Raw genomic sequence first — 25,566 nt, forward strand, 5'->3', positions numbered from 1 at the left:
AAGTGGGACTGGATTTGTTTGTTCCTTTTTCATCTTTTTGCTGAAGGAAGAAAACAGGGGTTTGAAGGCTGCTGTTCCTCTTGATCTGAATTTCTTTTGATTTCCCCTCTCATGATACTTAGTCCTGGAGAGGGACCAAAGCCTGGAAGTTGCTGTTACTGACTAAACAAAAGTAAGGCAGTGGTGTTTCAGCTAGAAACCTTCTTGAAAAGCTTGTGAGAACATAAGCTTGTGCCAAACATGAAATTAAGCCCAGAGAAGGAAGAGCAGGAGAGAAGTTCCCAGAGAGATGGGTTCACACCATGGTGTAGTGCATGAATTCAGAAGATTATTTCCCTGCTCTCCTCTCCTCAGCAGAGACGAGGAGGTTTCTCCAGAGGGTGATTCAGGCGCCTTTGTTATGCTCATGCTCTAATTGCTGTCCCTTCCCTTTTTGCCCAAAAGCCTCCCTCTGCTGACTTTTGAGAGATTTTGCAGAGACGGGGGACATGAGACTTATCATTTGTGTACAGTGAATACCTCCTGCAGTGGATGTGCTGTATTGGAGAGCATCAGCAAGTGACCCTCCTTGAGTAGAGATGTTTCTCTGAATGTAACCTAAGGTTGTTTGTGTGTTTCTGGTTGTAAAAGGATGTTTTTGAATGGTGTGACTTACCCAGCCTCCTTACAGGACCCATGACAGCCTCTGAGGCTTCAGACATGTCATATTGGTCTCTGTGCCCTATGCTGCAGACTGCTGCTCAGCAAAGCAAAGTAGTCTATTGGATTTGTAGTACCACAGAGAGGCTGCTTTGGGCAACTCAGCTAGTTTAGAGAGCATTACTCTTCAGAGTGTTCTACAGACAGATGCACAGCGAATCCCCCATGGGGTTAGCACCTGAATTTATCTTTGCCCAAGGGCTGTGCTCTTAGAATTGTGTCTGGCTGAGAGGGGCAGGGAGCCAGTGGTTCAGTTCCTGCTTACCTGGTGAGTGAACATTGTGCTGGCTGCTGCTTTGCTAGAAAGTCATGTGTTACAAAAAGTGCCAGAGCTTGCATAGCACTCCATTAACCTGTGTATATTATTTTTGTTATCTTCACAATGCTAACTTATAAAAAATGAGTGGCGCATTTTGTGGTGAGGGATAAAGATAACCCTGTCACATATTGCTTCTCGGTTGTCATGGTGCATAGTGGAAATCATCCCATGTCAAAAAAAGAATTTGAAGAATGTCATCTGCTACAGTGCTGGGAACTTTTTTCATATTTTTTTAGGCAGTTTCAGTTCCCTCATATTCTCTCATACAAGGTATTCTTATGGAAAGGCTTGTATTGAAACTTACCATCATGACACTAAACCATGAAAGGGATTTTTTTTGAGTGGAAATAGATTCTAAAAGACCCTAACAGCTAAAGTAATCTAATTTTAATCATTAAAAAATACAGAAATACCCAAATGTACTAAAAGAAGGTGCCTGGAAATACGTATCTGTTTAAAAAGGGAGTGAGGAAGGCAAGGCAAGGCAAGGAATAGTAGATGTCAAAATACAAAAGCTGCTCCAAATTTGGAACCCTTTAAATCCTGTAGTTACAACTCAAGGGAAGACATCATAAAGGAGTAGATAGAGCATGGAAAATGCAAAATTGGTTTGCTAAGAGGAGATTCTGTGAGCTAACCACAGTGTGGACCGTATTGACACACATGGGGGCTCAGAGGCGTTGTCAGAAGAGCGTGGGTTAGTTGTCTGCTGCCCCTGTCTGCATTCACTTCAAGTGTTAGGTGAGTAATGCCTTTGTAAATCTGGCACAAGAACAAAGCCTTTAAAATAACTTGGCTAAGAAGAAGTATACACAGAGTACACGATTTCTAAAATAAAAAGGACAAATAATAAGGACTGTGAAGGAGGGTGCTTGATCATTAAGAATGGAAGTGCAGATCTTTAGCAGGCTATGCATGCCCCAACCTGCTGCATCCTCCTTGCAGCTGACAGGTAGTAAGGTATTATTTGCAGTTAGTGTCAAAAGCAGCACTAGCTGTTACATCAGTAACAGGTGTAACTCTTACTGAAACTGATAGATACAGATTTGAAGACCTCATCAACATGAAAAAGTTGTTTAAGTTTAATCTAGTTTCAAGTAATGCAGCTTTTAGAGAATTAGTTAGGTGAATTACTTAGTGCAAAGTGTATGGAACAGGGATGATGTTTTTATCCTGATGGTAGCTCAGAAATTAAGGTCATAGCAATCTTCTAGTTTAAGCAGTGCTTCACATTAGTATCTTCAATCAAGTATGTGGACTTACAGAGCTCCTCAGAGATGCAGGGGTGATCCTGGTTACCCAGCTGAGCACAGGTTGACTCCAGATGTAATAAAGTATATCTGCATTTAAAATCTAATAATGGTCTAATAAGACTGGTTGTCTGGGACATTTGTCATCAATAATGATGACAGATCTATAATGGTGCCTTAAATAGAATGTGTCTATAACACAGGTAAGAAATGTGACCTTGGGATGTCTTACTGCATTTTTCCAGAAGATTCTTTGAGGTTTATTTCACAGTGCACAAGGTGATGCTGCTAATTCCTGCATCCCATTAGGAAATGAAAATTTATACTCTTGTGGAGGAGTTACTCAAGACGGAATATTGGCACTAATTTTCTCTCTTAAAGGTTCCTAAGATCCTTTCTGTGGAATTTTATTGAAGCATAAAATGCTCTCCAAAATTCAAGATTTAGCTAAAATTAAGTTTCTTATGGCTTGGCATATTAAAGGGGCAATTTGCAAATAATGCATAGGCTTTGTAAATAGGCAGCTTCCAACAAATGTTCCTTTTAATGCTGAAGCTGCAAAAAAGAGCAGGTCTAAAAGAACTTGGAGGGGAGAAAGGAGCTTCAGAAAAGCCCATGAAGAGCAATTGTCTTTAGAAGAGTCAGGTTTAAAGCCTTCAATAAAAGAGGTGGAAAAGGACGGTGACATCGGTCTCTTGTTTACATATCTTGGGTCTGAAAACTCCCATGCAGAAGACTTAAATGCTTACAGAAAGGAAAATTCCCAGATCTTTTTGGAGAAGTCCAGTTTTAAGGCACCTTTGACACTACCAGTGCTCTGTGTAAGATACCATTTTAGGGAGCTGAAAAGCCAGACCACAACACTTGAGATGGCCGGGATAGAAATCCTGTTTGCACATGTTGTATACTTCTTTCAGATGCAATAGGATAGTTTTGAAGTGGGATGACACAGGGTTTAGTGGAAGGTGTCCCTCCCATGACAGGTGTTGATGATTGTAAAGATGAACTTTAAGATCATTTCCCACCCAAACCGTTCCACGATTCTATAATATGATGCTGGAGTTTTTCACAAATTGGTGGTGTTGTCATTAATTTGGTACTTTTTCCAGGTCTTATACTTTGTTTATATGAGTTATCCTATCCTGGGTAGGTATTTTAGCGATTGAAATAAATAGTATATTGCCTACTAACAATTTTTCTGCATATTCTTCCTAAATCATCTGTCATTGCACTGTGGAATCAGGTTAAAATTTTGTGACTGAGGTAGTGTTGCACAAAGGCCACTTAACAGAAACTGCTGGTAGGTTTTTTAAATAGAGAAGAAAATCTCTGGAGGATGTGCAAGCGATGAAGAACTCCCGCAGGCTTTATTGGAGACAGGAGTTCACCTTTAATGTTTTCATAAATAAAGTTTCTCTCAGAAGGTTATCCTTTTAAGTTATTTAAAATGTTATGCCACAGAGGTTTGAATTTACCCATTTCTAAGGGTTCTTTCCTTAAAAAAAAAAACAACCCAGAAACCATGCAACCTGGGCTAAATATAATCCTATAGCATACCCAGTGTGTCACAACAAGAAATAATTAAGTGCCTCAGGAAGAGGGTGGTTGTCACAGAGTCTGTGGTTGCACATCTGGCAGTGAATTAGCAATTCAAATTGTATCCACTGTGGGAAAAACCCACAATGTGGAAATAGTTCCCATTTTTGAGTTGTATTATTTTCTATTATGTCTATTACATTCCACAGGGAGCAATTTGAAAGCAGGCTGATGCAAAATGAGAATGACTCATGGCCAGGCTTTTGTTGCTTCACACATTTTGGATGTTTAAAGGTTTCGAGCCTGATCCTGTAATACCCCCTCAAATATGTGGTTTGATTTGGGGTTTTTTTTTTGGTATTTTGCCTCTTAGTGTGTGAGGCCCCATCTTTTGGTCAGCCTGTGTGTAGACAGACCAACTGCTGCTGCTGCTGAGAGATGCTGCCAGTAGCCACCTCAGCTCAGAACTGGGCCTTTGGGGAAGTTTTGTTTCGATTACTACTAGAGTGGGAGGTTACACATAAGTCATTGTTGCTAGTTTTCCGAAGAGGGGAAGTGGCAGATAAGTAAATATATTCATTCTGTTCATAAAAGCAGTTTTTTGGGTGTATTTGGTTTTTGTGTTTTGTTTGGGTTTTTTTTAGCAAAACCTAGGTATCTTGCTGTTTGTAGCTCATAGCATAAAGGCTCAGCACACCTGTTAGCCATTTGACTGGGAAACATGGGGAGAATAGCCATATATTTATAAAAGTGTCCTTAGATGTGGATGCAAGGAAAGGGAAGGCGATAGGTTACTTCTTTGTATCTAGATTTGATAAAGGTTTCAAGAGAAGGCAGAGTCAAAACTCAGGTGCTTAAGGAGTTAATTTAAAATATTTTTCTTTCTTTACAGAAGAATATAGAAGGATTTTCTATAAAAAGTATATGAAATAGCAATAGCTTGTTAGACAATGAGTATAGAATAACAAGTATTCTTAATAGAATAATGAGTTTGGGAAAATGAAATGTCCCAAATATTAATGAAACCATAGTGTTTAGACTTACAGAGCCCCTCTGAGCTAGTAAAAAATGCAAATGCAGTAGAAGAGTTTTCTGCTTACTCTGAGATAAGCTGTACTCTATAGTAAATGCCCAGATGCATGGAAGAACAGCAGCCAGAGGAAACCTATGTCTGGGAAACAACAGGTTATTTTCTGTGCTGTGCTGCAGGCACTTCATCACAGCTGCATCAGGTGAGTCCTGTTTGCATGGGAGACTGAGCAGCTTAACTATGTCAGAGACACTGCTCTACAGTGCTGCTTCAGCAGAGCAACCTGTGTGGAAACACCACACTTCTGGAATGAAACCAATGTTGTTCCTCAAGGGCAATCTGCTCTGTGGTTCGAGGGGGGGTGAAACCATTTGTCATTTCATGGGTGACAGGGAAAAAAATCATTAACTTTAAGGTCCCTGGGAGCAGAGTGAAACGTCTTCCTTCTGCCCCAGGGACAGAAACTCAGTGCAATCCCTCAGGCAGAGAATGTCCCACAGCCTGCAAGCAGAAGCGGTGGGGAAAGGCTCTGGCAGCTCTGGGGTGCCCCATCAACCTTCTGCCAGCACCTACCAATGGGATAGAGTCCATGCCATGCTGTGTTCTGCTGTCGTGTAGGATAGGACTGAATCTTCCTTGCCATCTATTTTCATGTACAGAAAGGAGGTTACTGTTGGTCGTGCTTTGTTTTGTTTTACTGCTCTGCTGCTCTACGGTCTGTGGGCATTCCCTAGACTGGAAAATTCTTCTTCTTGTGTGGATGCAACACATGATGTGAAGGTACCCATGAGCAGAACTGCCTGTGGAATAGGAACATGAACTGAATATTAAGTATGTGATAATATTGTTAGTACCTTACTTGAATTAAAATGACATGTATGAAGTTTATTGAAGTCAGATGTCTCAGTGCATCTACTTATCTCCATACAAGTTATTAAGTGTATTGGATTCATTATGTAGAAAACTCCCTGTAAAAGCAAGCTAATACAATGGTTAGAGTTGGAAGGGACCTTAAAGACATGTAGTTCCAACCCCCCCTCCAACAGGCAGAGACACCTTCCACTAAAGCAGGTTTCTCCAAGCCCCATCCAGCTGGCTTCCAAAGATGGGGCATGTACAGCTTTTCTGGACAGCCTGTTCCAGTGCCTCACCACCCTCACAGTAAAACAGCTTCTTCCTAATATCAAATCTAAATCTCCTCTTTTACAGTTTAAAGCCCTCCCTCCTTGCCCTGTCGCTATATGCTCTTATAAAAAGTCCCTAGGTTGTGCTGCTGGTGCCTCAGCTCAGCTCTGTGGGGAGCTCTGTGTGGAGCTCGGAAGTTTAATGCTGCTGAGATTTACTGTTCTCAGGTCATGCAAAGATGGGTTTAAGTATGCTTCTAAAGGCCTGCTGCTGAGGGAGGACAGCTTATGCTCCATGTACTCAGTTGTGATGAAAGATAAAGAAGTCAAATGCCCAAAAGGTATAGACATTTACCATTTAGCAGCTTAATTGTGGTTGGGTATATTTAATCATCAATCAAATCTAGAAATGCCAATCACCTGTTTTTTCTCAGCCTCCTGTAAAACTGCTTCATTTGTCCACAAGTGTGGTCAATGAGTCACTGCTAAATGAACAAGGACTAACTTCAGAAAAATTACTGTTATTCCTTTTCGGGTGAAATCTAATGTTTTTTGCTCAGTGTAATGTATGTAATTGGGCTGCACAGCTGAATATTTACATTAAGGATATGTCACACATTGCTAATAACAGAATGCTAAATGTATAATAAGTATTTAGTTACACAAACATGTACTACTTTCCTTTGAAATGCAGAAATAACTGTTCACTCCAGCTTTTTTTTTTCCCCATTATTCCTGTTTACTGCTAACCACCCTATGCTTATCCAGTAGTTGGAGAGTTTCCTTCTCTATCATGCTCTTCATCAAATATTAATAGAATCTTCTTTGCAATATTTCTTCAAAGTACGTGTTTCTGTGTTTCCATATCTTAGAAAATTCACCACAAAAATGCAGAAAATTGTGTTTACAGGTCACGTCCATGCTATTTCAATGATCAAGTCTCTTTAATCAACCAAGCCTGTTTCTACCAAAGGTTCTCATGTACCACACAGCAATTTCTGCAGGTGTTGGCATATCTTTGTTTATACCTTTAGTAGAAATACACTCCTAGTTTTCTGAACTTGCCAGCTGGTTTGCTTAGATGGAGCCCCTCTAATAGAAACAGATCAGTCCTGACAGCTTGTGTGGCCTAATGCCATACTGAGCATTAATGCCTAATGCCATACTGAGCATACTGATGGGAGGTATCCTCCTCTAACAGAAAACCAGAAAATCCTGGAAAGCAAGACAGACTGCTGATGGATGTGCAGGCCCATTCACTCATTCCTAATTTTTTCAAGACATGAATAATATGTCTGCAGTTAAATGCTCAGTTATGTGAAAATGCTAGTCCGATAATTGCTATGATGTCTGGCCACCACTGAATATGATAGGGTCTGTTGTTCTTGTGAGCAGTAAAGGTTGTCACAAACTGAGGTGGAATGAGTCAGGTAGGCAATATTTTTCTGTATTCTTTTGTTTTACATAAAGGTATTTATTTATAAATCTTTAGCTGGAGACATTGGAAAGCTTTTGTGATGAGTCTTAGTTTCCAGCTGTATACTGAAAATCCCCTATAAGCCAGCTATCTAGTTTTCTTTCCCTGCAGGAGCCTAGAGTATCATTTGAATGCCCCTTAGTGTGTTCAGCTATTGCTCTGGTTAGTGAGCTTCTAGCAACAAAAATGCCATCCTACAGCCAAGCAATGTTTTGATGTACCCAAAGACTGTTGTATTTCAGCTGCTGTGGTGCACAGAGATGTGTCAAGCTCACTGCAAACAGCTCTGAAAAAAAACACATCAGATATGTTTAATGCATACCACTTCTGTTGTAGTGTGTTTCTTTCCAGCAAAAGCTATTCTTGTGTTAAGAATACTGTGTTTTAAATGTCTGCCATTTCTCTCAAGGTCTAGGTCCTTAAATTAAGAAGTAGAATGCTTACATGAATCCCTGAAGTCCTGACTCAAGAGAAACTGTTTTGTATTTTACCCAAATATTCTCCAGTTTTATGAAGCAGAAGAAGAGCAGTTTCTGGATAGTTTGACTGAAACAATTCTATAAAGTGGATATGTAATTTTAATGAGTTAGCAGTTTTTTACAAAGGCAGGTCATCCCTAGTCATTCCAGACATTTGAATATAAATATGAAATTGATCCTCCCTCTCTTTTTCAGGTATTTGCACTAAATAGCTGAGATACCTGAAATTCTTTATCTCAAATTCAGCCGTGTATTAGTATTAAATCCCTCCCTGTATTTCTTCATTTTTTAGATTAAGAGGGTATATTCATTAGAAGATGAGATTTTTAGATCCAAACACAGAGGCAGAAGGTGTCTTCATGCCTTTATTGCAAGAACTAGACACAGTTGAGATAAACAGGGTGGTCACAGGCTCTGTAGAACAGGGAAGACTGCACCAATGGCAGGTAGAGCCTCACTCAGCTCTTGCCACCAGGTAATGAGATACAGTATGAGCGTGTGCTGCATCTGCTTATTAAATTCAAGTTGCAGTACGGTAGTTGTCTTGGAACAGATAGGGTGGCAATGCTACTCTCTCTCACATGAATATTCCAAATGTCATTTTCACCTTTGCTAAACTTTCTGTTCATACACTAATACCTGTTACAGCTGCAGTGGATGATGAATCCTTACTTAGCCAATTGAGATAATAGAAGAGATAAATTAAAAATGGAAATGTACACTTTAGAAGAAGAGCCACTTTTGAGCCACATTCTTTGGGACTTTTAAAAAGTTGAATCTACAAAAAACAGTGAGCTACCAGAGGAAAAAAAATCCCTCTGAACAGATGAATTCCATGCGACAATGTGTGCTTTCTCAATCAAAACCCACCAGGCTAAGCCTCTTTTTAGCATCTTTTTGCATAATCCCATTCCCTAAATACAGCACTAAATTAATGTAGGGCTGCCCACTAGGACTTGTAAGCCAGTAGCAGTAGTGTTGTCCTTGAATTAGCCAAGTGGTAGTCTCTGATTTTTAAAAAATACAATTCTGCCTTTTGTTAAAAAAGATGCGCTTTTCACAGTGGGTTGCTAAACCTTCAAGAAGGAATCATTCCTCAACAAGAAGTCTGAGGCAGGCTAGCTCCTCCAGTGGCTGAATGCAGCCTGTCAGTCAGTTACTTTATTTCTAAACCAGAGAGAACTCTAATTTGATGGGTTTTGTACTAGGAGTTAGTTCTTGCTCTCTAACCAGCCATGAACATTATGGAGTCATCAGTGTAGGTGGGATGTCACAAGAGCACAATCATCTTTGCCCTTGACCAAAGCATATTTACATGTAAACTGGAAAAGTCTTACTGAAACATAATCCACATGTTCTGCTGCAATTTCAAATGTGATCATAGTCATCAGTGTATCTAACAGTTACAGAAGATGAAAAACTTGAGCAAAAAATGTATGCTCTTCCATTTTAGTAATGCCAGTTCACTGTGCATTGCTTGAAAATTGCATACTTGGTTTGAAGGTAGTGTTTTCACCCAGAACTGAAAATCCCCAGTGTTCAGAGACTGAATTTGTCAAGGCTGTGTTTAAAAATTACAGTTATTAGTGCCTCTTCTCTCTTTCTATGTGGAGACCTACTTTTCAGTGCAACGTGTGCAGCATTAGTAATAAGTAACGCATGGGTAGGAAACAGCAAAAGGAAGTCAGGAGCTGTGGCACTTTCCTCCTAGTTTCACAAGTCTGAATCTAAGGAATACTTATAAAAATCCAGGCTTTAGCCTCCAGCATGGTCACCTGTGATATTCCACAGTAGCTGCTTTGCATGGATCTGCAACCCTTTAGGTTCATGAGAGTTGACACTAATCCATACCTAACAAATTCCACCTCAGGTTTCTGAGCGAAAGACAGACACCTCCCATCAATTCACCACACATGCATCTATTGCTCAACAGTTTGTTTTCTAAGGAAAAGCATGGTATCTTTTTCACGTTTACACACAAATTAATCTTTTGCCTTGCTGGGGCAAAAAAGAGAAAGGGGTACAACTGAGTTGAAAACCAGTCTAGGTAAAACCAGATAAAGGAGTCTCTTTCATTGTGGAAAGCGTAATGATAAGGGCTTTCAAGAGTCTGGATACTTTGACATCCAAAGAACCGTTGTCACTTGCACTTGTTGATGATAATCTGAAGAGGCAAGCTAATGGGATCCAACCAGTGGGATCTTTGTGCTATACAAGTAAAAGAGTAGCACCTCTTTCATGTCTGCCAATGATGAAGCCTTGGGTGATACGGTTTAGTGTGAGGTGTCCCTGCCCATGGCAGGGGGGTTGGAACTAGATGATCTTGAGGTCCTTTCCAATCCTAACTATTCTATGATTCTATGAACATATATTTCTTCCTGAGCATCAATATTTTCCCTGCATTTTCATCAACAACAACTACTGATTGTTTTTATGGTGTTATTCTCTTGGTTGAAAAGAGGATGCTGACTGTTGCTACGTGATAACACATCTAGACTTAAGCACATAAGGTGAATCCCATAGTGTAAATACTAACACATCTCTGTCATCTGAGAATCATTTGCACTCCTGCTGTGCAAGGCAGCTGGTCTTTTCCCTTCTCTTTATTTTCACTGGTGGAGAAAGTTTACAACAGTTTCCTGCTCTATTCAGGTCATTTCCAGCATCAGTGAGGCTTTTTATTAGAAAATTGAAGATCAATAGGGAGGGCTATTTTTATAAGTGTTATAGGAAAGGAAGCAATGAGGTTGAAAAGGTGGAGCACAGGAGCAGTTGGGAAGAAGAGACAGTTAAGGTGTTACCCACTTATGTTGTTATGAATTTACTGTGAAATGGCAGACTAAGATGGAGACTGGGCTTTTATTGCTCTTACAGCTTCTTTAGATCAAAGGGTGAGGAAATAGGCTGGTACTTTTGTGTGTAACATGCAGGCAGCCTCGCATCTCTGGTGTCCCAAGAAGTGCTTTTCTTGGTGAGCATGGGGCCTCTGCAATTAAGAGCTTTCATCCTGATGGTTTTTCTTTCTTTGTCAAGTTGATTTCCTTTTGAGGAAAGAGACCTTTTTGTTTAGCATATTTTTTTCAGTGACAGATTAGCCATTGACAGATCAACCTCTTCCTGGGATCTTTCTTTACAAGGTTTGTGTCCGGTGCCATAACCAAGAGGCTCAAACATAGGCAAAATGAATTTACACAAGTTGGAGGAACAGAGTTGAAACTTCTCTGGAAGGTCTTTACTGATGAAACCACAGCAGCTCCATGCCAAAAGAGGGTGCTAGCAAGCTCATCATTGTCTATGTCTGTTCAGAGAGCTCTACAGTGAAAATCTGTGAAAGGCTGAGACCTTTCAAATATTAGTTGTAGAAGAGACAGATTAGATACAACAATAGATAACAATGGACTTGAAGGTTGTGCATATATCTTTTAGCCAGTGTCAAATTGAAATGAATTGCTGACAAAGATTTTGTGAGTCGTTCCTTTTGGAGAGGTCTCCTGAAAAAAACCTATGCATTCAAACACTCTGTTTAGCCTCTTGTAATAGACCTAAGCTGTGGTCAGCCTGTGCCTGATAGAACATAACATAAAGGAAAATGTGTCTATTAAACACACAGAGAGGAGTTAAATCATACGCTTCAAAGCCAAAGGGAGTAGTTTTTGACAGAGTTATGTCAGTGCACAAAATGCATTTCATATGGCTTCTGAATGCACTACAAAATATATTTTTAAAATGCTGCAGCCTCTCCTTTTCATCTTAAATGTGTGTGGATATGTACATATATTTAGAGACCAAAGTTAACAAAAATGTCCATCAAGCCCAGGACTTGGAGTTCAGATCTAAACTGGTTTCCAAATGTTCTTAATGGTCTTACGGAGTAAGAGAGTGTGCTGGATACGAGCCATATCAGGTTTGGGTTATGCTGTTAAATGATCCAACTTTGACTATAATTTTGTTTAGTTCTTAGGGGGTTTGCCTTTCTGAAAATAAAATAAAATGCTTCAATTCAATATGGATAGAAGAACTATTACTGTAATGTCAGATTTTGAAGTAATCTGGCAATTGAGGTTCTCCAAAATGTTTTACATATAGTTATTTCCACAAAAGATGTATTTTAGCGTCATTACAAACTCACTTCCTTTCAGTGGCTCCCAGTCCTACTGCAGCTTTGTGCAGCAATTGGCTGGAGCAGCAGGTGCTCCTAGCCTTGTATGCCCATAGGAGGAAGCAGTCGGCACTTTGCTGTTTTCAATATATGGGTAGCTGAAAGCACCTGTTCCAAGCGAAGTGTAGTAATGTGCTCTTTATTCAAGGATTTGTAAATACATTATCCCTGTTCACAGGATTGTTTGCAGCCTTTGGAAGCCCTAGCAAGCCCCAGAAAGACAAAGAAGTTATCTCACTCTTTGCTGGGGCAGAGCCCTGACATCAGGGGAAGTCCATCATGTTGCCTTCCCCAGCCCTCTGCAGTTAATGGTTTGGGTTGCTAATGTTTAGAGCACCTTAAAGTGCTGACATGGGAGCTGTGCTAGAAATGCCTCCATGGTTTATATCAGGATCCCCCCATTAAAGTTCAGTACATCATTTACATTGTTTCCTAAAGTCAGACCTCTCACTTCTTTCTTATAAGTATCTCTTCCCTTACTTTTAAGCTACAGTGACCCCTGTCTAGCACAAATACCAAAAAGCAGGCATAGCAAAAGAAGGTTGTATAAATTTGGCTGCCGCATATCGGATGTTGTTACTGTCAACACTATCAAAACTTAGCACTAACATTTGACAGTATTAACACTGATTAGTAAGTGCTATACAGACAGGAAAGCCAGGATTAGTAAGGCTGCATTATTTGTCATGGATCATCACTATTTAGGACTTGTACCTGACAGTCTAAATAAAATGAAAATGTGAAATTTAACATGACAAAAATTGTGTTATTTACCCTACCATCTTTCCATAATATTTTCTGTCCTTTACAGCCAGACATCCCATAAACAGAACACAGAACTCTTTCCCAAAAATGGGATGCTGGGCTGATTCGCCATGTTATTGGATCCTGAGATAGATAACTTCCTTTTAACGTATGGGTAATGACGATAAGCTCCACTAGGTGACCTGTTGGTTCAGTCTAAGTATGTGTTATTTTTATTTAACAGTATGTCCTTGAAGTTTCCTTACACATTCCTTTCCTTGTTTACTCCTGCTGTGACCAGAGATCTCACACACAGTGCAAAGCTTAATTTTGGACTGTTTGGTCTGCATCAAATGTCACTTCTGTTTTCAGCTCTGGGAGAGCTATTCCTCTTTCCATATAAGCTTCTTCATCCTCTATCTCGCTTTGTTGCACAATGGTCTGCTGTCATTAGCAAAGACACTTATACCTGATGAAACGTCAGACTGACGCATACATTCCTAATACAATCTTACCAGCTGTCACTGCGAAATAATACATTATTTTAACACATTTGATCGTGAGCATGGGTGTGTATACCTGCTAACATCCGCAGTGAATATTTAAAAAAACATAAATATATATTTTTCAGTGGAATTGCATTAAATTTCTGACTTGAACACCTCAGTGTTAAAATCTGCCTGAGTTGTAGCTGCTACTAGCTGTTTTTCACGTGTTCAGGCCTTCGGTTCTTTGTTTAGAGCTGAGGTTCAGAGAGGAAAGAACAACAAAAGATTTTTCATGTGGCAAGTCCAATTGTGCTGGTTTTAGAAGTATCGCCAAGTGTCATCTTGACTCACAGTAAACCAGCTGCCAGTGCAGCCCAGGTCTCCTGTACCTCAGCCAACAGAGTGTCCCTCTCCTCGTCATTTTTTGCAGGGCTGTTTCCACTGCTAGATGTAGCCCTGAGTGCCCTCTGCTTCTGGCCTCCTTCTGTAGCAAAAAGGGTGGCCAAGAGGATACAATACAGCAAGGAACAAAGTGTCCCTTTTCTCCAGTGGTCAGGAGAGAAGCTGCCAGTGAGCGCTGGCTGATGGCCAGGTATACAGCCAGAAATGTCTCCTGTACTTCAGCAGCCCTCCAGCCCTTTGGATACGGTGTGAGCTGGGGGGAGGTGCATGCTGAGTGAGAGGTGGCAGCAGATGCTGCCAGTAAAGGAGTGAGAGAGAGAAGCTGCTCTCCATGGCTCTTGGAGCATCCTTCAGGGATGGGGTGTGCTGAAAGGCTCCTGAGAAACTGGTTCTTGTCCCACATGCGGTTTGCCTCCTGGGAAAATGAGAACTCCCCACCAGGAGTAAGGATCAAAAAGGACTGCTACTTTTGGTGTAAGGCTCCAGTTTTCCTCCCATCAGGCTTCCTGTGGGTTCAAGATATAATAATCTGACTCTATAGTCACCCTATCCCTCCAGCTTCAGTCAAGGGACACATGTCAATCAGCAGCTGTATGTCTGGTGTTGGGAGAAGGGGTCAGGCAGTGTGGGATCTGGGGCTGTGTTCCAGTTTCCTGTGGAACAGTATACAACCCCCAAGTTCCCATCAACTCAAGGGTTTTTGATTTGCCATTGACTTGTTTGCTTTTATTATATAGCTTGATACAAAAAAACCAACCCAAAACAACAGAGAAGGGTTAGGGTGTCAGAAGTGTCTCTCAGTATTGTCATATAATAAAAATGTTGTTTCCTTTATATCCCATTTACTAGAATATCTCTGACTATGTGGCATGTGTTTATTTGCCTTGTGTGTCCCCTATGGCCCCTGGCAGTAGCCTCCTGAGGTTTCTCTCACCTGTTTGTACCAGTAGTGATTCATGTTAGTAAATAAGGAAAGTTACACAAATTTTATTACCTTTTCTTGTTGTCTGATTTATTACACAAGTGGCACTGGTTTTCTTTGTTGTGTAATGCAAGCCTTTGCAGGCATAGTAAAATGAACTTTCCTGGGACTATTTTTAGAGGTGATCAGAGAGATTTGGATTAGAACAGATTAAGTAAGGACTCCTGCAGAGATGATACATATACTAGGCTATACCTTTACTTAAAGACATATGGCCTGACTGATATAAGAGGGGCTTACAAAATAAGTGAAGTTGAACATATTCCACAAAAAGAAGGGGCAAAATGGTGGTTTGTCTTCTGCCTGTCCATGGACTGGCCTGTGTTTTTAGCTAGCAGAGTTCATACTGGGAAATGAATCTGTGAGCACTCATGATGCTGTGAAGGGAAGGTGGCAATTTTATGCCTTCAGTATTCAGGACTGGAAGGGGCAGTGCCCCTTAAGCTTGGTTTTGGATACAAGACTGTGCTTCAGGTTACTGTGTTCCTCTGCAGAGGAGACAGATTTGCATGCTGCAGCTCTGTCCCTGCTAGAATACTCCGTTGCACTTGTCTGATCGCTTTCCCTGGCAAAACCAGCATCTCCCCCCTTGCCCCTCTACCAAGAATGTGAGGTTTGTCCAAGCAACAGTCAGACAAAATTCATTTAAATTCCCAGCTTTTTTTAAATTGCTTTCCCAGTGTAAATTTGCATGGGACTAAGCTCTTGCAGCCCTTTCTCTAAAAGGTCAGCCTAAATTATTTTGTGCAGCTTATGTGCTTGATGTATTTCTGTAGCACATAAACACCACTTCTCATGGGACTGATGACCTGAATAATTACCTCATCTCAGTCACAGTTGATCTAATCGGCTAAACCAATTATGATATAAGCTCAAGCCATTTATGAAAGTGTCTCAGATTGCTTCATGCAGACTGAAAGGTTTCAGGTATTATACACAACTTTTAGTATATGGAGGATAGTGATGCTCAGCGCTAAATTTTGTTCTTTTTAAATACAGTGTACATTTAGAATCTCTGTTAACCCAAGTTTCACAGCATTGCAGAGTGAAGATCAAAATTTCCCTCAAATAATTTTGAGAGATTTATTTTGAAATACTTGACCTGATTTTTTTTCTTTGCATGTGCATTATGTTACAGTAAGTGATAGTCATATGTAATCCTGTTGTGATAGTGAGCTATACATAGCACAACATATTAAATATATGAACTATTGTTTTAGTAAATCAACAAGAAAAAGTTTAAACACAACTTTGTATTCCTTTATGTTGCATTTTTCTTCAATTTCTATTACTCATTACATTGTTTGTGTAATATGCATTTGAAGTAGACATAATTTTCATAGTTGTCCTTACATGTGATTATGAATTGCAGTTGTTATCCCATCTAATTCAATTACATGCAGTTTTAATCATTGCTGTAAATTAACCCTGCAGAACTGTCATTAATACAGATGCAAACAAAGCAAACTGGACAGTTGTTTATCATGATGCTTATGAAAAGCAATGAGTAATGCCAATTTAGTCTTTTGCCAGGCCCATTTTTGACTGGGATAACAGGCGAAAAGCTATAATAAGCTGTTTTCATTGTCAGCATTTTGGTGGAAAATAAGTTGTCTAAAAAGATTTTTTTAAAGGCTAAAATAATTGCATGCTGTATATGATTTGCTCTCCTGTTCAGCTTGAGTACATTATTGATTCTCTAGTATTTCTTGTGATGTCTATTACCTGTAATGATCTAGTGTACAAATAGCCTTACATCTGTAATTTTGTCAAAACATCTCATTTATAAAATTGCCTCCTGAGATATCCATGACCTCACTTCATCAGGTACATTGTTATGTCACCAGCCAACATAGCTGAGCAAAACAGAGTTTATTTTAATAAGCAGCAGCACTGTTCCAGTTCTACATGAAATCAAAAGGGAATGAAGAAATATCAGTTTAAAAGGAATCAAAAGTTTCCCAAGACTATTTTATTCTGTTTCAAACATACAAATTTCAAGCTCATGTTTTTGTAGGACACTGATTACAGAAGAGCACTTTGAAACTTGCAGTTTGTAAACACTGCTTGCAGAAGGTATTGCAACAACTAATTAAGTTCAGGTAGTTCCATGCCTGAAATGTCCATTTATGTAGTCTGGGATGAAATTAGTAAAATTAGTTATACTTTATTTAGAATATAAGGAAATAAGTAATTTATCCCAGAATGGCTGTTTTGTCATATATTCTAAATAAAGTATTGTTAATTTTGCTCTGCCACTTCAAAACAAAGGGGGATCTTTCAAAACTGTGCTAGTTACATAAAAATAAGTTATACTACAGAAGAACCATGATGAAGCTCTGTACAATGCCAAATATTCCACAGAAGAAAGATAGAGCCTTCAACACCTAGCAGTATTATGGCTTCTACTTGGAAAAACCTTGTGACTGAGTGCAATTTCTCCTTTATGTGGAAAAATCCACAATAAATGTTAATGTAGTTGATGTGATGGATGACTTATGCTTTCTTGTTTGTCACATCAAGTTGGTATGCGAAATCTGAAAAATTAAATAGGATCTGCTGGAAACTTCCTTTCATGTTTAAGGTCTCTTCTGCACAGCGGATTAAAGAGGATTCCTTATTGTCTGTTCTGTTTCATTGATCTGGGAGAATGATGGGCAGCAACTGTGCCCTCTGATCAGGAGAGCAAGTTTAGCTAACACCTCAGTTCTTGAAAATCCAGGATGCTGTGCCTGCATGCTGTGATATATGCATAGTTATTCTTTCTATTAATTTATTATTGTTATTATATATTAATGGGAATAGTTTCAGGTTTTATTATTATTTAAAATAAGCGGTCGTTGAGGACATATGAAAGGGAAGAGAGAGAAAAGGATGCTGTGGAAGGACAAAGGTTGAAGTCTCAGGGAGATGACATGCACTTAAGTTATCCATCTTCCTTCTCCTAAATCTTTTCACATGTACTGAATACATATGAGAATTGCTCTTGCTGATAAAATAATGGTAAGATTCAATTTTTTTAAATTTTTCTTTTCCCACATACACTGACCACAATTGTACCATGACCCTTCATATGAGGAGCAGAATAATTGATGCCTTGGTAGCGCACTAGTGATATAAAATGTCATCTCTTCTCTGAGGACAACCAGATTATTCAGGTTCAGAATATCCAGCTAAATTCATTTTTGCTGCTTTATCTTTGTCTTTTAGAAAAACATTAAGTGCACAGCTGTATTTTCCGTCAGACTGATGTGATACAGGCAGCTGCTTTACCGATCGCTTTGAAAGGCAGCTTGCTGAAAACAATTTTGTATCAGTTATATTTATTAATTGGAATTATTGAAAGAGTTCATAATATATTATGACTGTGGATAATAGTATTTATCGATATATGAAGTTGAAGATTCCAGACTAATCATGTTGTGATCGATTCATTACGTGTCTTGGCTGATCTGCTTTTCCTGACTTTCGGCAAGCAGAAGACAGACAGACAAGGCCAGAAGCGGATGAAAAGAGGAAAAAAGGGGGGGGGGGTGTGCCAGAAGGTGGGGGAGAAGGGAAAGAAAGCAACATGAAACCACAAATGACATCATTGAACCAGAATTTGGGAAATAATTGTCAAATCTAGGTGGTTATTGCAACTTTCCTTCTAAAACTGTAGCCTCCTGCACCTCATTTCAATATCTGACACATTTGGAAGAGTTATGCAAGGGAAAGAAGCCCTTCATCAAGCTGTCTGTCTCACCTATCTCCCTATGAAACACATAATCAGAGAGCACTTACATCAGCTTCACAGCCCTGGATATTAAAGTTACTTGTTTTTATCTCCTCATGCAATCGCTTGTTTTGCTTCTCAACCAGACAGTGCTGGGCACGCTCTGTCAAACACCAGGTTCTCACACTCTTATCTGACCCACTTCAGATTCATACAACCATCTTTCAGAAATGATTTTCCATGCTGCTGCACCATGTAATCCCTCAGAAAGCCCCTACTCTCCATCGCCTTTCCTTATCTTTAAGCAAGCAGTGTTTGATAGCATCTTTGGAAAAAAAAAACTTCAGAAAATGTTGATACCAAAGTAATCCTTCTGGTTTGGAAACTCAGAATGGTGAATGAGGTTGATTGATTTTGCGATAAGTTGTGTCTCATGTTTGCTGAGATCAGAACACAAGTGTGTGTATATATGTCAGATCCTGTCTGATGGAGGTGCCCACTGAAAGTAGGACAAAAGTCCCTAAATACTGCAATGCAAAAGACTCTTGAGAATAGAGCTAATGTTTGTTGTTTGCTGTTGCTGAGTTTACTGGTTTACAGATTGGTTTTCTTTTAAAGAGACCAAAAACTGAACTTTTTTTTTTTTTTTTTAAGCATCTGGTAAGTATTTTTAGAACAGAAAAATATCCTGTGAAAATATCCAGTGAAAACATCCTTCAGATACTGTGTGAAGCAGCTTTTTCCATTAGAGATGGTAACTGGTTAAAGTTCTTCTTTCAGCTTTTTGAAAGTAGGACTCTCTTCAAAAATGCCTTTTTTTTTTTTCAGTGACCAATAAGATCCCCCTCCTTATTGTCAAGAATTTTAGGTCTCCAAACTATTGTATACTTAATTTTCTGCTGTCACTTCATTAGGAACTGCTATTTTACTGAATCACTGGGTGATGTTTTAAATCTGTAGAGATTTTGAGTTGTAAAGACCTATATTGTGAAAAATTGTATTATTAAAGAACTAAAATAATGCTCAAGTCCCTACCAAGTGGACACTGGCACTTTTTTTTTTCCTAAGCCAAGAATGATTACATCGTGGTAAAACTTGGATTAATCTGAACAACCCCACCAGGAGAGTACATACATATTAGTGAATATGTATATATATGACTTTAAGCAGAATCATCTATGCAATTTCAATAGAATGGCTTGCAGTATTGCAAGTTCTTCACAAGGAAACAGAGATGCTCTTTATAAAACAGTGGAGGGTATTGCTTCATGCTGAGGACAAGAGTGAATTGAGAATGAAAAAAATCAGAGTGATAATTTTATTGAAAGATGTAATTGAGAAACACTCTACATAGCCTGTGAGCATCCCAAAGTGCTGGAATTGCCTCTGTATCTTAATGAAGCTGTTTGCTACCTAATAAGCCGAAACGACTATCCAGAATAACACTAGTTACAATGACGATAAATCAGAAATGGCAGTTGTCATTTGATGAATGTCTCTATCTCAGTAACATCCATGGGGAAAAGAAATAAAGAGAATAATAAAATCATAGAATCATTTAGGTTGGAAAAGACCTTTCAGATCACTAAGTCAAACTGTTAAACTAACACTGACAAGTTCACCACTAAACCATGTCCCTAAGCACCGCATCTACCTATTTAGGCAAAAGCTGCTTAAAAAACATGGAGGATTCTGGGAGGGCCATTCAGATTTCATAAGTGATTTCTCCTTCTTGCTAGTCTTTTGTGGTTAAGAACTTGCATCATGTCTGTGTGAGTGTGTTTTAGGCAGGCAGGGTTACCAGGGAGGTTATTTGTGTCTCTGCCCTTATATTTTCAACAGTCAGACAGTGATGTTGAGCTCAGAAAAACTATGCCATACATTGGCAGTGAAGAGGGAGTGCAGGGAGCACTGATTCACCCACACTGATTTGTCCTCCCCTACAAACATCAGTCCTGTGAGGATGAATGCTGGGATGCCTGAGTAATCTTGAAGACCAGAGTTAATGGTTTTAATCCTAGTGGTCAAGTGAGCTGCCAGAATTAAGTACTGTAGTTCCGTTTAATTAATGACAAGTGTGTTTTGCTGTGTTTTAGGGAAGCTGTCAGTTTGCGGCTGTGGAGTGAAACACTGTCTTGGTACCAAGCAGAGTTACAAGGTTTACCTCCTAGCTTAGATTCCTTCTGGAAGCTTTACAGCTTCCAACCGTGATAAAACACATTATACAGGACCTCTAAAGCAATTTTATTATATTTATGGTTATTAAAAAAGGTCTAGTTCTAATGGGAAACCTGAAGTTCCAAACTGGCAGTATGAACACAACTACTGCCTACCACTTCCTCTTCAGAGAGCAAGCAGTTGTTTTTCAGAGAATTAATATTCAGAGCAAGTCCAGTTCATCTTACCTGCTGGGTTCATTTTATTATACAATAAAATCTGATTTATTCTCATTTCTATTTAGAGTATATAGCCATATAAGCATAAGCAGTTTATAAACACTTACTTTCCAAGTAACATAATATAATACCTACTCTCTTAGGTATTTCTGAGGAATACCAAATGTTGCTCGCCAAAGGGCAGAGATAAAAAGCAGTGCTTTGGATCTGAACATTGTGCCTGGAGCTAATCACTAGTTATGCTGATACCTTCTCAGTTCTTCAGTCTGTAAAAATAAAATAAAATTAAAAAGGAGCATAGTGTGTTTTCTCAGTGAACTTCTCTGGGTCTGATAAACCTCACTCTCTCTTTATATTTTATTTACAGAATGGTCTTATCGTTGCCTGTTACCAAGGTTATGTGGATATTGTAATAGCCTTAGCACAATGCCCACACCTTGATGTGAACTGGCAAGACAATGAAGGGAACACAGCTCTCATTACAGCTGCACAGGCAGGTAAGCTCTTTGTTTCACCTCTGTTACATGTAGGATCTTAGGAAAAGTATGTGTTGTGGCTATTAATTTTAGGATTTTTTCAAGGCCCTGATAGAAATAAGTCTGTGTGAAATAATCCTGGACAAGCCTACTCCTCAGCAGGTCTGCCATGATTTTCTTTGAAATAATTAAACTACAGTAATATTTATCCTATGAATTAAAACAGAAAAGCCATAAATTTCTAGTAGATACCATTAACTTGAAGGAAATCTTGTGTGTGTACTATACTGCTTTGTTACTTCAAGCTTATTTTCCTATGTTTGCTTTGGCAAGCAATCAGTCAACATTTTGGTCATATGCAGTTTTAGTGCTGATAGCATCCCTTTTCTCATACTGGTGGCACCAAACTCAGCCAGTCTGTAGTGATTGCTGACTGTAGGAAAATGTTTCATCATTTAGAAATACCTTAGCTGTTAAAACATTGTTCAACCACTCCATAGTTAAAAGGAAAAAATCCCTATTTACATAGGGGTGACCTAAGTAAACCTGTTTACGTAGGTCTGTGTAAATCCCTGTTTACATAGATTTTACAATCTCACCAGGGTTCAGTGTTTGCCAGTGCTGCTTTTATAACACATGTTAATCCTGATGCAGACTGGAGTGAGAGCAGAGTTTATCTCCAGGTTTTATTTTGTCCCACCCAGCATGGTAATATTCAGTGAGTAAGTGTAATACAGCAGATGAATGTAAGAGATGGTCCCCAAAGAGTTACTAGTGTACAGTTAAAAAGCTATCAGTTGATTATTTTTGTTAAAACTGCAACACTGTGTTTTAACCTTTAAGTGAAGCTGTAGTTTTCCCCTACAAGTGTTAATAAAGTGCTAAAGCATGTAAATCAAGAAAAATTTAACCAAGTAGAGCATCATGTTGCAGTCTAAAGCTGTCCCAAGGCTGTCTGACTCTGCATCAATGGTTTCCTTTGCATTCCTCAAGTGTGCTCCTCAAATGCAACTTTGCAAGGAAATGCATATCTAGTCTTTATCATGTCTTCTCACTATTGAAGAATATGGGATGTTCGTGGGAGTTCATGGGACACGGTATGACCTCCCATATCCTGGTTGCCTGGAAGAAACAAATTTCCACCAAGCAGTGTCAATGGACATTAGAAGCTATGTCTTAAGACTGAAGCAGTTTGGTTTTGATGCTAATTTAATAATATTGCCACTAGACATTTCCAAGTAGTACCAAACTTCTCTTTGTGTTGCACCCAAAAGAGAAATCCACTAAAGAAGTCACTGACAGATAGGTCTTGGATACTGGAAGAAAGAATTGCAGCCAAACTCTAACCTACTTTTATTTATCTGCCATAATATAAACTTGGACTATAAAAGGTTTAACACTGACTCCTTCCTGACCTTTATAACTCATGGTAATGAGCTCAGCATTAATCCAGAGAGCTGACATTGACTTGACACTCTCTGCCAGCACTTGCTATTGATCCCCAAAGCAACTGGAAGTGACTGTAGTCAGCAGAAGCTAATACAAACTCCTAACAACTTGAATGTTTTCCCCTGCCGGTGATAATCCTAAGCTACAGTGTTGACACCAGTTATTTAACTCATTATCACAACATACTGCTGTAATGTTAATAGAGATTACTGTGAGGTGAACATTGCAACCAGAGGAGCTACAGTGCAATAGATGCTGCTTAATTATTGCTAAATGTTAAGTAGTATTATAAAGAACTGAAAGCAAATCTTATGTGAGCTTTCCTTTAGTGGAGGATTTGTTTGTTGTGGGGTTTTTTTACACCAAAAGTATAGGATTTCCTATGGAAAGTCTAATGGCAAATCCACATTATTTCAGTTAATTGTAAAGTGATTTCAGAAGGTTTCAGAAGGTGCTGCCATTGTTGTTATGACCGGGTGGGACATCAGACCCCGAAGAGAAGCTGGATGGGAAAGAGGCTGCAGTCCTGAGGGATCATTCTTTGTGTTTCAGAGGCTGCATCTGTAACATGAGGTACAGATACTGAGGGAGATGAAAGGGAGGCCTCTTATGCTAGAGAAGTTTAAAATCCACACTTGCCTGAAACCTGGGCTGTTTCATGACTGCCCAGACATGATGCTCAAATCTGAGCATCATCTTGAGTTAAACAGAATTATCTTAAAGACCAGACAGAGTCTCAGAAGATAAGTAAATTCAAGTCCTCATATTGGTTTTGGTAATTTAAGATCTTTATCCTTCAAAGAAAGTATCTAAAGCTGACATTTTTTTTGCATTGGCTGACCCATGTGGAGAATGGTAGGATAGAGTGATCAGTGAACAGCAGTGCTTTCACGACAAGTTTAACAGCATAGAAAAATAATCACAAAGTGCTCTGCTTGGTGTGTAAAATTCAGGTTTGAGAATTGGTCTGTTTACTTGCATTCTCAATACTTCTTACAGAGGTGGGATCCCTTCTCAAAGAGTGCTTACCTTACAAAACTGTAAATTCAATGCAACCTGCAGCAGGTGGTGCCCAGAAATGGTTGGTGATGCTGTTAAAGCAGAAGCAAAATCATTAGATCTCAGTACAAGGACAATGCAGAAAAAAAATGGGAGATTGATGCAAACAAGAGATTGAAATAATAAGTGGAAAGAAAGGGAGGAGAGTAGTTTCAAAAAAATGGAAAAGGGAGGAAAATGACATTGTTCTGTTTTCCTCTCAGTTCTGCTGCTGCTGAGGACATAGCTACATAAGCAGCAGTGTCTGGTAACTGGCATGCACTGGTGTTGGAGAGAGTTGTATGTATTTTCTCACAAAGTATAGATGTTTTATATTACAGGGGCCAGTTTGAGGCAGTGCTGTGGAGCTAGCAACACAAAATCAGGATTTATCCCAGTTTCCATTTATTAGGGGAGACAAGAGAACACAAACACACATTCAAAGGATAAAACATTCTGGGTATGTTCAGTTCCATTCATCCAGCAAAAAACCATTCACCACTCATAGACCAAACACAGGCTTTTTGCAGGTACAGTTTGAAATTGTAGATGTTATATGACAGAGTATCTTCCTTACTATATAGCTTAATCTTCTGCCTGTATTACATAGATTATTAGGTAATATTGTTGTTTATTATAGGCAGCAATTAAGTGAATTAAGCTATTATAGACCTCTGTGCTGATCTCTAAATATGTCTCATAGGGGAAGGAAGTGTAACCTTAACATGCCAGTTCTGGTAGAAGATAGATCTGGCTTACAAACAGCAAAAGCCGGATACAAATTCAGTATCACCAAACTGGCTGAGGCCAGGCTAATTTGTTTTAGAACTGCATACAGCTTTCATAGCAGACTTTAAATCATAGAAGCCTCACCTGGCTTATGATTTAGATACGCGCTTCTAGTTTGCCTAGACACGGGAGAACTGAAGCAAACCTTATGGCCTTAAATCAAAAGTGTTTGACAGGGTTTGAACAAAAACGTGGCAACTCTGAGCTCTGCTTTGAATTTGATATGTTTGAACTAGAAATCTGAAGCAAACCCCAGAGGACAGAAGCTCCTGCAGATCAAAACTGAAGTGGTTTTCAGGAATCCCTGACACACAAAACTTTTGAGAATCACAAACCTCTTCATTTTCTTTGTTATTTCATTGCTGGTATTTTTTCTGTCTCATTCGAGGCCATCTGTAGCCCCCTGGGGAAATTTGGCTGAGCAAGGTCTTTCAGGATTGACTCTTAGGATCATCCCAGATTTGCAAAATGTCTTTTACTGCAGCTATGCTTTTGGCAAAGGGAAGAACATCTTTAGAAATATAACAACTGCTGAAAAATCTTTCATCTTGCTGTTTCTCCATGTTTCAGTTCCTGTCTCCAGTTTCTGTGATCAAAAAGCAGTATTTCAGCTGTCCCAAAATCTACATGAAGACACACACTGAAAATCATTGAAACAGAGCATGTCCTGCAAAACAATTTGGGCACAAAGATTCTCCTGGGAGTAACTGATACCTTGCTAGGATTTGATCTTATGCCATAAAGACAGCTTCTCTATTGAGTAAGCAGGACTGGGTCACTTGATCCCACCCTGCACCCAGTTCACCTTTCCTTTGTTCAGCTGGTTGTAGTTTGCCCTATATTTATCTTTCATTTGCATCCAACTGTGCAAGGTACAGAGGACTCTTTAATGGGTTTTCTCTGACTCTGGTGTTCAGATCTGCACTATCTCTACATCTGCTCAGGTTTCAGGACAGTTTCCAGTTATTATGCAGCAAGGAAATTCCAGGAAATAAAGGAAAACTTCTTAAATTA

General features: G+C 39.3%; 1 protein-coding gene across 1 annotated transcript in view; it reads left to right on the forward strand.

Annotated features, from left to right (window-relative positions):
- ANKRD33B (ankyrin repeat domain 33B) overlaps positions 1-25,566 on the forward strand; it is a 36,388-nt gene that overhangs the window by 4,597 nt on the left and 6,225 nt on the right. The window contains exon 2 of the mRNA XM_013130141.3: positions 21,168-21,297. Coding sequence (XP_012985595.1) covers positions 21,168-21,297 — 130 coding nt within the window. The remainder of the gene's footprint in view (positions 1-21,167; positions 21,298-25,566) is intronic.

The sequence above is a fragment of the Melopsittacus undulatus genome, chromosome 1, assembly GCF_012275295.1.
Source record: "Melopsittacus undulatus isolate bMelUnd1 chromosome 1, bMelUnd1.mat.Z, whole genome shotgun sequence".
Taxonomy (NCBI): domain Eukaryota; kingdom Metazoa; phylum Chordata; class Aves; order Psittaciformes; family Psittaculidae; genus Melopsittacus; species Melopsittacus undulatus.